The sequence below is a fragment of the Magnolia sinica genome, chromosome 3, assembly GCF_029962835.1.
Source record: "Magnolia sinica isolate HGM2019 chromosome 3, MsV1, whole genome shotgun sequence".
Lineage (NCBI taxonomy): Eukaryota > Viridiplantae > Streptophyta > Magnoliopsida > Magnoliales > Magnoliaceae > Magnolia > Magnolia sinica.
The window spans coordinates 23,187,710-23,201,900 of record NC_080575.1 but is presented as its reverse complement, the minus strand read 5'-3'; the positions used below and the strand labels follow the sequence as shown (position 1 = coordinate 23,201,900).

Here is a 14,191-nt window from a genome sequence, read left to right as displayed (position 1 = left end):
GTCTTATTTTTGGTCTCAAGCCTTGAGACGAGATCGCCAAACAGATGGACGGTTTGGATAGAACACATCCATCAGAGTGGGGCCCATGAGCATGTCAGATGGATGGATGGTTTGGATGTAACATGTACATCACGGTGTGGCACATGCATCACGGCTGGAGACCCACAGGATTTACTGGCGTGAGTCCAGCAGGTGGGTGCCACCGTTTGGACGATTTGGATATAGCACATACACCACATGGGACCCACAGATCTTGCTGACGTCAGTACATCAGTGGGGCCACATCCTTAAATGGACAGTGTAGATATAAGCGCATACATTAAGTGGGCAGGCCCGCCGTCCAGCCCATCTGGACGGCAGGATTAGAGCATATACATCATAAGGGGGGTCCTCACATGCACGGTTGAGATTTAACACATCTCATGTGGGCCCCACACGTACTGAAAAAAAAACTGCAGCAGCATGCTGCTGGTGTGAGACGCGCGCACCACCAGTCTGATTCCAAGAGGGTGGGTCCCACATGGGGCCCACCATATACATTTGTTTTTATATATATATATATATATATATATATATATATATATATATATATATATATATATATATATATATATATTATCATTAAAATAATATATATACATATATCCCTTTCCTTTTTTTTTAAAGTACCTAACGTCCAGACCTTGGACTTCTGTGACGGACAGCCTAGATCACACTGATCCCACCGTCCATGTGATAGACGGTGTGGACAAAGTACATACATTCAGGTGGCCCACTGTCCAAGCAATGGACGGTGTGGACACAGTATACGTACATCATGGTGCTGTCCACGCATATGGACCACCCCACTAAGAATCAAACTAATATTTCTGTTTTTATAACATCCGGGCCTGTCCATGGGGCCCAACACATGGACGGTCTAGATCAGGTGGGCCACATTCCATTAAGAGAGGGAGAGAGAGAGAGAGAGAGAGAGAGAGAGAGAGAGATCGGCGTAGTGGAGGGACCCCGCCACTATGGGCCCCTCTATACAATGCATACATCAAGATGGGTCCCATTAAAAGTGGGCCCTAAATCCAAAAAAAATCGAAATAATGAACACCCACCTATCAGCCTTCTTCTTTAACTCCTTGGACTCGTATGCTCCATGCCTTAATTTTGATGAAGGTTGATGAAGAATGAATGGTTGAGATGGGAGATGAGAGGGTGGAAAAGTGGGCCACACTTGCTGTTTTGGGAAGGCTTGGAGATCTTGGACATTTGGGTGTTTCTCTTGGGGTTGGAGAGTGAAGATAGAAATAAGAGAGAAAAAAAAATGATGGATGAAAAGGGATGGATGGAATGGTTGTTGTAAGGGATGGGAATGGGAAAGCATGGGTTGGGTTGAAATTTGTGTAAATGAGGTATGAGTGTGGAGAGAGAGAGTTGACTTGTAAGGAGGTGAGGTGGCATGGGGTATGAGTGATGTACTTGAGATAGGGTGTGTACTTGATTAATTAATTAATAGGACATGTTATAGATATTCTCTCGAAATTCGCAACGCGCGGCATTTATTCGGAATGAACGCGGGCTCACATCTCCTGTCCTGGGTATCACATCAGCGAGCGAGACCCGCTGTTGGAACCCCAGCGACGACGCAGTCATAAGGGTACAAGTTTCGAATCGAGCCGACTCTGATATATGGGACATGACTTAAGATCGCGCGCAAACACCGATAACAGATCGCGGGTCGCTGGAATTCGACCAGGAGGACCGCGGAGGCCTATGAAACGGTACGGTCTAGGATACGGGTCTTACAGGAGGAGTTACGTAGCTTACTGGCGGAGGAGAAGATAAGGGAGCTATTGTACCAAGGGGACATCAATGAGCTTTAGGCCCGTTGCGATTCTACTGAGTCTGAGCTCTCGAAGATTAAGGCCTATCTTAGCTCGATGGAGGAGGATAATGCTCAACTGGCAGCTAAGTTGGGGCAGGCTAAGGTTGAAGCTGCTACAGAGCTGGAGATTGAGGTCAAGAAAGTTAAGGTAGCTCAGCACACTGAGTTTGAGGCCTCAGCTGCTGCAATGATCACTGCCGCCATTAAGGAGTACAAGTCTTCAGCGAAAATGGTTACTGAAGCTGGCAGGTTTTATTACTATAGCTACAATGCCTGTATAGACAACGTCTATGTCCTTTATCCAGACCTCAACCTCGATGCCCTAGCCACTGACGATGCTGGGGAGAAGCAAGCTAAAGTCGGTCCTTCCAGTCGTCCCCCTGGCTCCGAGCTTCCTCCAATCGCTCAATCCCCTGGTGTTGAACTTCCTTCTGCCAGTTGATCCACCATTACCCTTTTTTTAATATATATTTTTGTCAAACTTAGAGAATACTTCAACGCCTCGGCGTTATTTTGAATATTTTTGAATGATGATTATTGATTATATAGATTGCGTTTGATACGATTTGTCGAATGATGAGCCGATCTCTTCTATAAGAGTCTGTCCGTCGAAGGGTTCCGTCTCTACACATGAGAGATGGTCCTTCATAGCGTACTCGAATGACAAGTCGACTACTCTTGTCAAGTGGTTGGCTCATCCGTGAGACCTTACTCCTCACGGAGGTCCCATGTAGGTTATATAGAAAAGAACTGGACAATTTCATGTAGAAAGATGCATCCTTTATTAAAGCAGTAGATTTCCAGTTAGATGGGTTGACCCTTACATCATTCCCTTCAAGGATAGTAGATTTTCAGATGTTCGGCATTCCACAAGTGTGGTAGGGGACGCCCTTCGAGGTCCTCTAGTTGATAAGAGTCGGGCTTTACCAAGCTGACAACTCGATAAGGACCTTCTTAATTAGGTCCTACGGATCCTACTCCCGGTTCTGACGTGTTTTGGAACACACAGCGTAGGACTAGGTCACCCAGTCAAAAACACCTTGTCTTGGTCTTGGAGTTGTAGAAGCGAGCGGCCTGCTGGTGTCGAGCTGCGATTCATAGCCTGGCAGTATCTCTCAGTTCTTCGATCAAGTCAAGGCTTATCGCCATTTGGTCGGCGTTCTGCCTGTCGTGATATGATCGCACTAGGGCAATGGGGAGTCCTATCTCAACTAGAATAATCGCTTTAGAACATTAGGAAAGGGAAAATGACATTTCCCCTGTTGCTGACCAAGTTATAGTTCTGTACGCCCATAACACAAATGGGAGTTCATTGGTCCACGCACCTTTCGCCTTTTCCAACTTAGTCTTGAGGTGACTCTTTATTATTTTATTTACTGCCTCCACTTGGTCATTTGACTGATGATGCTGAGGTGATGAATAAGCATTTTTTATGCCAAGCTTTTGACACATGCTCCTGAACCAATTGTTGTCAAACTGCTTCCCGTTGTCTGAAACAATGGTGTGAGGGATGCCGAATAGACGGACAATATTCTTCCAGACGAAGTCTGTTATCTTCTGCTTGGTAATTCTGGCGACAGACTCGGCTTCGGCCCACTTGGTAAAGTAATCTACTGCTATGATCATATACTTGGTATGTCCCTTACCCTGGGGCAAAGGGCCGATGATGTCAATTCCCTTCTGAGCGAATGGCCACAGCCTATTCATAGGGGTCAGATCTTCCGCCGACTGTCTAGGAATGGTTGCAAATCTTTGGCACTTGTCACATTTCCAAGTGAAGTCTCTGGAGTCACCTTAGATCATTGGCTGGAAGTATCCTTGACGAATGATCTTCTGCGCTAGGGCTTTGCTTCCAAAATGATTCTTGCATATCCCCACGTGGATCTCCCTAATCACATATTCAGCCTCATCAAGTCGCAGGCACCTCAGATCTGGCTGAAAAAACCCTTTTATATAAGATATCCCCGATGATAGTATATTGTACCGATCTAATCCTTAGGCGTTAGGCTTCCAATCTGTCCTCAAGAACCTTACCGTTCCTGAGGAACTCGACTATCAGGTCCATCCAACTCGGGATTGTTTACACAGGTTAAATGACATCTTGACCGTGGCAGTCGATACTTAGCTTGCTCAAGAACTCCACTAGGACGAATCTCAAGATTCTTCCTTCAGTCACTGAAGTGAGCTTTGTAAGCGCATCAGCCCAGGAATTCTCGGCCCTTAGTATTTGATCAATGTTGCATTCCTGGAACTTTTCCATTAGCCTTCGAGCTTCACTCAGGTAAGCTATCATTTTGGCTTCTTTCGCCTCATATTCTGATGATACCTGATTTACGATGAGCGGAGAGTTGCACTTGACATTCAGAATTCAAACCCCCAGGGCCGCTGCTAATCTGAGCTCAGCCAACAGGGCTTCATACTTTGCTTCATTGTTTGAGGCTTGAAATCTGAGCCTTATCCTGTACTGAATAGTTGTCGCATCAGATGCGACTAGAACGATCCTTGGTCCTCGCTTTGAGTTTGATGAACCGTCTACGAACAACGTTCATTTATCCTCTGCCTTGGTCTCTCCGGCAGGTTGGGGGATAAGGAGGATCGCAAGGCTCCCTGTTGAGCACATGTGTGTGTGTCTGAGCTAGACGACTCGGTCTCACTATTTTGAGCGGTGAACTCCGCTATAAAATTGGCCACTGCCTGGCCTCTGATGGCTGTCCTCAGTCGATATTCGATGTCGAATTCGTTGAGCTCAACTGCCCACTTAGTCAACCATCCAGATACTTCAAGCTTCTGTAGTACCTGTCGAAGGGGTTGATCTGTGAGGACAACTATGGAGTGCACCTAGAAATACAGGTGTAGCCGACGAGTCGACACAATTAGAGCTAGGGCGAGCCTCTCCATATCCAGATATCTTGTTTCTGCAGGGACCAACGCCTTGCTGACATAGTAGACAGGGTATTGTTTACCTCCAGACTCTCCGATGAGCACTGAGCTGACAGCCGAGGAGGAAACGACAAAGTAGAGGAGTAACGGTTCTCCTTTCTCTGGTTTAGACAGCAATGGGGGTGATCCCAAATACTGCTTAAGTTACCGAAGAGCTCGCTTGCAGTCAGGAGTCCATTCTACCTTCTTAATACCCTTTAACTGCTTGAAGAATGGGAGGAACTTCTCCAAATCTCTAGAGATGAAGCGGTTGAGCGCAGCTACTCTCCCCGTGAGGCATTGGATCTCTTTCATAGTCCGAGGTGAGCTTATGTTCGAGAGAGCTCTTATCTTTTCTAGATTGGCCTCGATTCCTCATTGGTTGACTTGGAAACCGAGGAACTTACCTGAACCCCACATTGAACACATATTTGGTCGGGTTCAATCTAATTTGGTACTCCTGAATGATAGAGAAGGTCTCGGCCAGATTCGAGGTGTGGTCGGCTGATATGATGCTTTTCACCAGCATGTCATCGACATAAACTTTCATAGTCTTACCGATTTGTTGGGTTAACATCTTATTCACCAATCGTTGATAGGTTACCCTTGCATTCTTTAACCCGAAGGGCATGACCTGATAGCAATAGAGTCCTTTATCAGTGACAAATGTCGTCTTCTGTTTGTCCGAGGAGTGCATAATTATCTGGTTATAACCAGAGTATACATCCATAAACGTTAGGAGCTCGTGCCCGGCTGTGTTATCGACCAATTGGTTGATCCTCGAGAGAGGAAAACTATCCTTGGGGCAAGCCTTGTTGAGGTCGGAGTAATCTACACAAACTCGCCACTTTTCATTGGCCTTTTTGATGAGCACAACATTGGTGATCCAGTCCAGGCAGTGGACCTCTTCTATGAAGCCAGCGTCGAGGAGTTTTGCAACCTCCTCGGTGATTGCCGCGTATCTCTCCGACTCGAAAGCTCTTCTCTTCTGCTTGACTAGCATGTGTTCCGAATCCACATTTAGCTTGTGGACCATAACTTCAGGAGTGATGCCCGACATGTCTTGGTGGGACCATGCGAAGACATTTTTGTGCTGTCACAAAAAATCCAGTATCTAATTCTGCTAATCGACATTCAACGATGATCCGAGCTGGATTGTTCTATTCGGATCAGCGTCATCGAGCGGGAGGATCAAGAGGTCCTCCACAGGAGAACTCTCCGTCGAGGTGTTTTCTCTGGGGTCGAACATACCGATTATGAGGGCCTGCTTCACTGAACCCTTTCTAACTGCTATGGAATAGCACCATCGAGCTTCTCGCTAGTCACCTCTAACATAACTGATTCCCCCCACAGCAGAGAACTTCATCATCAGGTGGTACGTGGATAACACTGCCCTCATGGCATTAAGAGATGGTCATCTACAGATGAAATTATGTGTCGACGGTGTGTTTACCACCAGAAAGTCCACCAACAGGGTGACTTAGTTCCCTTCTCCTGTTGTGACCGGGAGAGAGATCGCCCCTTCCAAGATAACTTAATCGCCTGCGAAGCCGTGCAACTAGGTTTGAACAGGTCGAAGGTGGGACCTGTCGATGCCCATCTTATCGAACGCCTTGGAGTACAAGATTTTGGCTGAACTCCCAATATCGACCAGGATGCGGTACATCTTACGATTCACTATTGTCATTGTGACTACCAAGGCATCGTCATGAGGATGTTGAATCTCATGCGCATCATCTTTTGTCAATGTAAGACTTTACGAACTCACTCGGAGCTCCTTTCTCGGCCTGTCAGCTAAGTGGATGTAGTGTTCGGTGTCGGTGCTCTGAGCGTGAGCTTTCGGGCTTGGTTTGAGTTGCCGCTTCTAAACGAACCTCCGTATATCATCCGAATCTTATACCATCATCTGTAGCTTTGCCCGGTTGCTCGTCTTTCCAAGCCTCTCTCCTTTTTTTATGTACTGATGCAAGTGACATTTGCGGATGAGGGTCTCGATCTCCTCCTTCAAGTCCACGCAATCACTGGTGTTATGCCCATGGTCGTGATGAAAGCGACAATATCTGCGTTTGTCTCGCTGGCCTGCTTCCGTCTTCATGCAGCTCGGCCAATGTAATAACTTTTTATCTCGGATATCCAACAGGATCTTCTCTGGAGATGTATTGAGAGGAGTATATGAGCTGAATCGGCTTTCGGATTTTCTACTCGGCCTTTGGCCAAGGGATCCATCCTCATCTGACATTTTCTTGCTCGTGCTAGGTTGAAATGAGGCATCCTTGCACTTCTTGTCTTTAGATGAATGCTCCGAGCCTTGGGTACTTTTTCGCAAGCTAAAGAACTCCTCGACGTTAATATACTTCTGGGCTCGATTTATGAGATCTTTCAGAGTGGTCGAGGGGTTCTTCCTTATCGAGAAGAGGAAACTCCCATCTTTAAGTCTGTTGATTATTGTGGTTAAAGAAATCTTGTCGGAGTAATCATCGACCTGCAAAGCCTCCTCGTTGAATCGAGAAATGTAGTCCTTCAGCAATTCTCCGCTTTTTTGTTTGAGCGTGAGTAGATAAGTTGACGACTTTCGACTCTTCTTCCTGATGATAAATTGCGTCAAGAAAGCTCTACTGAGCTTGGCAAAATGCCGATTAACTTCGACTTGAGTTGTCGGTACCAGCTTCTCGCAGCCCCTGTGAGGGTTATGGAGAATGCTCTGCACATCATCACCTCCGATGCTAACTGGATCTGTATCCAGGAGAGATAAGACTCCATGTGTTTTGTCGGGTCCCCAGAACCCGAATATTAAATGATGGAGGCATCCTGAACCTTGAAGGCATTGTTGTGTCCATGATTTCACTAGTAAACGGAGGCTCGGTCTCCTCTATCATTGCTTCTACTACAACTGGAGCCTGCGTCTGGTGATCCCGGTGCATGCTCTTGATCTGGTTTTGAAGCTCTTCAAGTTGAGCTTCCATGGGTCTCTGTTCTCAGAGACAGTTTCATGAGGTGCCTCGACCTCGGGCATTCTACCCCTTCTCCTCCTTTCCAACTCATGGCGGAGGTCAATTGGGGCTAATGCTGAGGTCATAAGTCGGTGCCCAGGTTGCTGCATTTCATGTATGAGTTGGGGCCCAAGCTGATATACCCCGGGACGCTCCTACTTATGAATCTATGAGAACGAGTTGCTCTGTTGCCACTGAAGCGACCTCCCATTGATCAAGGGGTGGCTGCTGTCTTAGCTGCTTCATTTGGTTGATCTCGTTGACTAACGTCATCACTTGGTTCTGCAACGCATGGTACTTGCCTCCTCGGCTCCGAGTTCATTGAGACGGCCCTGTTTGAGCTAATTCAATATGAAGTACAGAAGATGAGTGTCGTTGTCTAATGGGCTCGGGTTCTGCCACTTCTACTAGGAGCCCTTTCTTTTTTCCCTTAACCATTTCTAGTAAAATTACAAAGACTTTTTATCCGTACTTCCCTCAGACGATGCCAAAATGTTGATGCAAAAATCTGGTTCACCCTCGCTGAGCCCTGTAAGCCTGCGCAGAAGAAGGACAAAGGAGACCCTAGCTAGAGTAGGGGACCATCCGATGCTAAAGTCCAGCTAAGAATCTAGGTCTAAGTAGTGTGGGTAGGTTTCGGGTGAGAGATTTTGTGTACCTGTTCCTGTGGGTTTGATTCCTACTTATACCTTTCAACTGGAGTGAACGTGTCCGTCCTTCTCGGTACGATCTTGGCCTCTAATCATGAACGACGTGCATACTGATATTGGCAGTTATTTTAAGATCGTGCAATGGCAATTGCTCATCATGTGTTATTGGGGATGATTCCCTAGTATGATTGTAGGTCACATCTCTATCCGAGTCGACCTATTGGCTTTAGCAACCACGCTCCTGCTGCCCGAACTAATAGGTAGGTTTAACGTCGGTATTAAGAGTGGAGGCCGTGTCTGAACTCAGTTTGGGCATGCCAGGCTAAGTGTCGGTTCAATGAGCTCTGCTACTCGGTGAGGTCGTTCATCTGGTCATGCTACGACTACCTCAAGTGGAATTGGCTTTAGAGTTTCCCATAACAACAGCACCACTAGGAAGATGGACGGACCTAATCATTGGAGCATCTTGCATGAGTCGTGATCTTGAGTCGGGACACAGGAAAAACAAGTATAATAGCTTGGTAAATAGTCATGTCTTTCCACCCATCAGGTGGCCACATGGGTAGAAAGCAATCAAACGGTTGAAAATGGCCCACCCTTTTGTATACCAGAGCTTGTTTAGCCAAATTCACAACTCCAGATTGGCAACATGTGTCACCATGCTGGATTACTGTCATAGATAAACTATTGTCCAAAAGCCACACTTCATAGAGGAACCTGATCTTTGATTTTGTGAAGTTGAATGCAAACCATTGAAATTCTCTTATTATGTTTTAAATTCATCCTCACATATTAGCGGTCAAAATCGTCTTATTGTTGGAAAATATGTTGGAAATACTGAAAATAAAAATAAAATAAAACTATTTATTTTTATTTCACCAGGCTGAATTACTTAAAATTTGGGTTATCCTTAAAGCGTGATTCGCCCCCTTATGAATTGTTGGTGGGTCACAAGAGAATTGCTTCCAAGATAAGACGAGCTTATCTAGATCCTATGTGTAACAATCATAAAAGATCCACTTAAGAACAATTTCACCAACTAATCTTCTGGCAGACTCCAACAGTGGACGTATTTATAGTATTATATGATGGATATGTTATCTAGAGGATCTAATAGATGATGAGAGATTTGTTGGAGTTAATCGAGATTTGGACCGGAATGGTCCATTTTATATAGGCAGCAGGTAGTGGACCGTTGTTAGGTGGCCATCAATGGTTCAAAATGTTTGAAAAAATGTTTCTGACCATTGATCATTAATTTGAGCTGTTTTTAGACGTTGGATCAAAAGATTTGACTATAGCCTGTTCGTGCCATTTTAAAAAAATGACTAACCGTTTCGGATTAATAATCTGACCGTTCTCAGTAGCTTATAAAATCCCAACTCATTTCAGACCCCTCACACTGTCTTACAGCGATCCGCGTAAGGTCGCGAGGAAATGACCACTCTGTGACACGATGCGCACGTGCGAAGTACACCAACTAGTGCCACTACAAGCACGCACGCACGCACACATTCCAGTGCATAAACATGTAACCCGAATTCCGAGCATTTCAATCCCCAAATTCTAAGAATATTATACACACGTCCACATGTAAACTATTAGCTTTCTTTTCTTATTTCCAACATGGGACAAAAGCACAAATTGCAATTTTCATTTGCATTTTCTTTGAAATAATTTTGAAGGCAAAGCAAAAGTTTCGAAATTTTTTAAATATTTTTTATTTTCAAAAATTAAATTTCAACACTTATCAATCTAATCTTCTTACCCAAGGCACTGCATAAGAGTATAATGCAAAACTTAGAACGTTCCGATAACAGGACCATCTTGGGCATGTGGGCCCAATGTGAGGCAAAGCGAACTCTGTACACAAGGTATATGACTTAAAAGTAGGGTCATCCGTTCCATTGAATTTTCGAGTTTTAGCGGGAAACATGGGCCACACAATTTGAACGGTATAGATTGAAGTATATCTTTCCGTTACATGTAATCTGGTTGCATGCGTTTCTGCGTCCCCATACTCTGCCGCAGTATCGTAAACGGTCCACCTAATCAGATGCGACGCGTGGCGGAAATAATCTCGAATTAGGGAATAATTATCAAATCAGGTCCTCCAACTCCATTGGAGGCAGCTGTGCAGCTTTAAAAGGTAAGAAAAAAGAAAATTACGAAATTTCAATACAAGTTGTATGAGAAAAATCAGAAAATTGGACCTAAATATCACAAAATAAGCCATTTTGTCCGTGTGAATTTCTTTCTTACATTTCGATTTCGGCCAGCGCCTGGCGCCCGACCTCTCGATTTATAGATATTTTGTGGGAACAGATTTGTATGATCCTCAGACAATGATATGCATTGTGCAGGTGGGCCATGTTTACAGATCTAGACCATTGGTCTGTTGGATCTGTCAAGGATATGACCACATTACAAATCCTAATTTTGTTATTTCAATGTGGGGCCTGTGATGAGATGATTAGGAAGAAAATGCAGCAACGCTCCACATTTGATTACGAAAGGACCATGTTTGTTTGAATTAGAGCGTGTAATTTGAGAGGCCTTTTGGGATATGGTCCATTCACAGTGGGGGATAAGAAACCAATGGACTAGATCAATCGACCATGGGTCCAAGTGTATAAGCTAAAAACTCAGGTGTACACTGTATACTAGGGTGTATATCCTCGGGTGGAGACCTCGTAAGGATACCCGCGCAAGTTGAAATAGAATCCTGCTAGGAGCCGTAGGGACGCGGATCGCGTCCTACCCCCGACTGGACGGTAATCCGTCCGGGCAGGGCTCTCTGAGGCCCACCTTGGTGTAAGTGTTTAATCCACGACGTTCATCGCTTTTCTCATATCATTTTAAGAACTTATGATAAAAATGAAGAAGGTTCACAGCTCCAGTAGACCACACCAAAGGAATCTGCATTGATAATGAAACACACCGTTGAAACCTTTCCAAGGGCCACCGTTATGTTTTTTTACCATACAACCTATTCATAAGGTCATGTAGGCTTGGAGCTTGATCTGAAACTTCTCCAGCTCCCAAGAAATTTTTAATGGTGAAATTTCAATCCCTACTTTGTGATCCACTTAAGAACTGGACCTACCTCATGTTCTGGCTCATGCCTTAAAATGATACGAGAAAAACGATGAACGGCGTGGATAAAATACTTACATCACGGTGGGCTCCACATAGCCCTCCCCGGAGGGATTACCCTCGATCCGCGTCCGTAGCCGTAGGGACACTTGCCCGCATGGCACACAGTTTCGAGCTCAGGGCGGCTCGAGATGTGGGCCCCACTGTCTTTGTTCCCTTGCGCAAAAGCTAATTAATTAGGTGGGCCATATGGAGAAAATCTGCGCGTGCTGCCCACCACCATTGACCGTGGAAGTATCATGGTCTGAAGCTAGGTGGGGCCCCCGTGATGTATGTTTGTGAGAAATTCATCCGTCCATCGGTTTTGCCTGCTATATTACGGCATGAGTAGCCCAAAAATAAAGCATATTCAAAACTTAAGTCACATATAGGTAGGCGTTTGGATTATAAGTTACTTAAGCTACTTATACCTTAATTAGTTTATTTTTATTTCTACTTATTAAACTAACTTGATTAAATAACTTTAAATAAAAAAATACTTATAATTAATTATAAATCAAACTCACTTATGTCAAATAATTACTTATCTATTTTTTAAGTAGAAAAAGTAACTTATTTGATGGTATCCAACCGTTCCTGCTTTTGGAACGTATGTTACTTAATTTAAGCTATATATGACTTAATAATTTATTTAGATTTTTACTTATATAAGTATTTAAAAAAATAATAATTTATAATTGATTCAAAACCAAGCTTATTTCAAATAAGTTACTTATTTACTTATTGTAAGTAGAAAAAGTAATTTATTTGGTGGTACTGAAGCAAGCTCTAAATGAGCATTTGGATCATAAGTTGCTTAAGATAAGCTACTTATGTTATAGGTAGCTTAACTTAGTTTCTACTTAATAATAAGATAAGTATGTTTTGTATACAACATACTTATTAGCTTCTCCTCTCATTTATCTTTCCTAATTGAATTATTCAATAATTACTTTTGAAAAGTAGAAAAGTTTTAAAATTTTTTAACTGAATTGATTAAGTACATTACTTATCACTAATCATAAACCAATCTTACTTATTTGAAATAAGTCACTTATCTACTATTGTGAGTAGAAAAAGTAATATATTTGCTAGTATCCGAACGGGCCTTAAAAGACAGAAAATAATGGGCATTCGGTGCCCATAGATGAACATTCCCAGGGTAATATAAGTTTTGAATCAGGTGAGAAAGATCTTATAAACAACTTAAATATTGCCATTGAAACAACACGGGTGCACCTCAGGAAGGTTTCAACCAATGTCATTCCTCCCTCCACCTTTTCGTGTTGTATGGCCCACCTCAGTTTTCATTCTGCTTCGTTTTTGGGCTCATGCCCCACCATAAGCTGGTTCCCGCCAACTTTCCGACCAAGGCAATGTGCGTCCAAAAGACATTGACTGGCAATCACATCCAAGCACGTGCAGTCGGAATGAGAAGAGTGGCCTGATTTTTGGAGCAGGGCAAACACAATATGGGATCGATCCAATGAATTGTCCCAATCTAGGACAGTGTGCAAGATTTTGACCATTCATCTGCTGGACTATGCTCTGGAATAAACCGACAGTGAGATCCAAACAGGGCATACGTGCGTGAGATCAAGACCATTCATCAGACGTGGCCACTGGATGAACCCTGGCCAAAAATCAAGCGTCCCAACTCACTAATCAGTGGACACGAATGAGATAAATGGAAAGGTAAGAGGATGCTGACCAACGATCAGTATTCAGCATATAATTGTGGCCCATAAGTGGCCTAGATTCAGCACGTGTGCCATGTGCGATGAGAAATGAGAGAGGGCAACTTTAATAAGAAATTACACAAAACGCCACCTATGCTTACACGTGATTATTAAGGAGATCATATAAGAACATTTTTGAAACATTTGTAATTTAAATAGTTTCTTACATTCAGATGCAGACGAGCTTGAAAGCCTGGATTCAGATTCGGTAGCAACCCTTCAGTGCCGACTTCGGTTCCGGAGGGCCCGCCATGATGCATGAGGGCCAACTCCCCGGTTGGAAAAGCTATGCGGCCCCACCATGATGTGTGTGTTTTATCCATGTTCCATGGGCCCCACTACGATGGATGGAAAATAAACATTACAACAGACCCTAAGAAGTTTTTAATTCTTGGTGTTCAATCACTATCGTTTTTGTGTTGTGATTTACATGAGATTTAGATCTACCTTAGTTTTGTTGGAGGGACTGTGGAAGCACACAAAGATGAGTCAAGTAAAATAATTAAATTGCAACGACCAAATCTAATCACAAACACTTTGAATTTAACGTGGTAAAATCATTTGAGAAAAAAATCACGACACCAAGCGACAAAAATCACTATGAAAGCATAAATTATAAGAGAGAGAGAGAGAGAGAGAGAGAGTACCCGATTCGAACAAGCCTCAAATCTCTCCCTACAAGCTTTTGAAATCCTAAGAACGAATTAGAAAGCCCTTAGAATTACCCATTATATCCGATTACACCCTTATTTATAATCTGTAGGAGAATCACAATTGGAATCTGAAACAAACCCCACGTATACGCAGTTTTGCATAACTTCTGCGTAATCGTTCGATAGCATGTTCGATGGGACTTCAATGGCTTCGAATAATCTTCGATGG

At 43.8% G+C, this 14,191-nt stretch overlaps 1 protein-coding gene across 1 annotated transcript; it reads right to left on the bottom strand.

Annotated features, from left to right (window-relative positions):
- Window positions 1-5,198: 5,198 nt before the first annotated feature.
- On the bottom strand, window positions 5,199-7,758 carry LOC131238830 (uncharacterized). The gene is made up of 3 exons (XM_058236425.1): window positions 7,579-7,758; window positions 6,696-7,496; window positions 5,199-5,888 (listed from the first exon to the last, which is right to left on the bottom strand). The coding sequence occupies exons 1-3, from the start codon at window positions 7,756-7,758 to the stop codon at window positions 5,199-5,201; spliced, it is 1,671 nt and encodes a 556-aa protein (XP_058092408.1).
- Window positions 7,759-14,191: the final 6,433 nt, after the last annotated feature.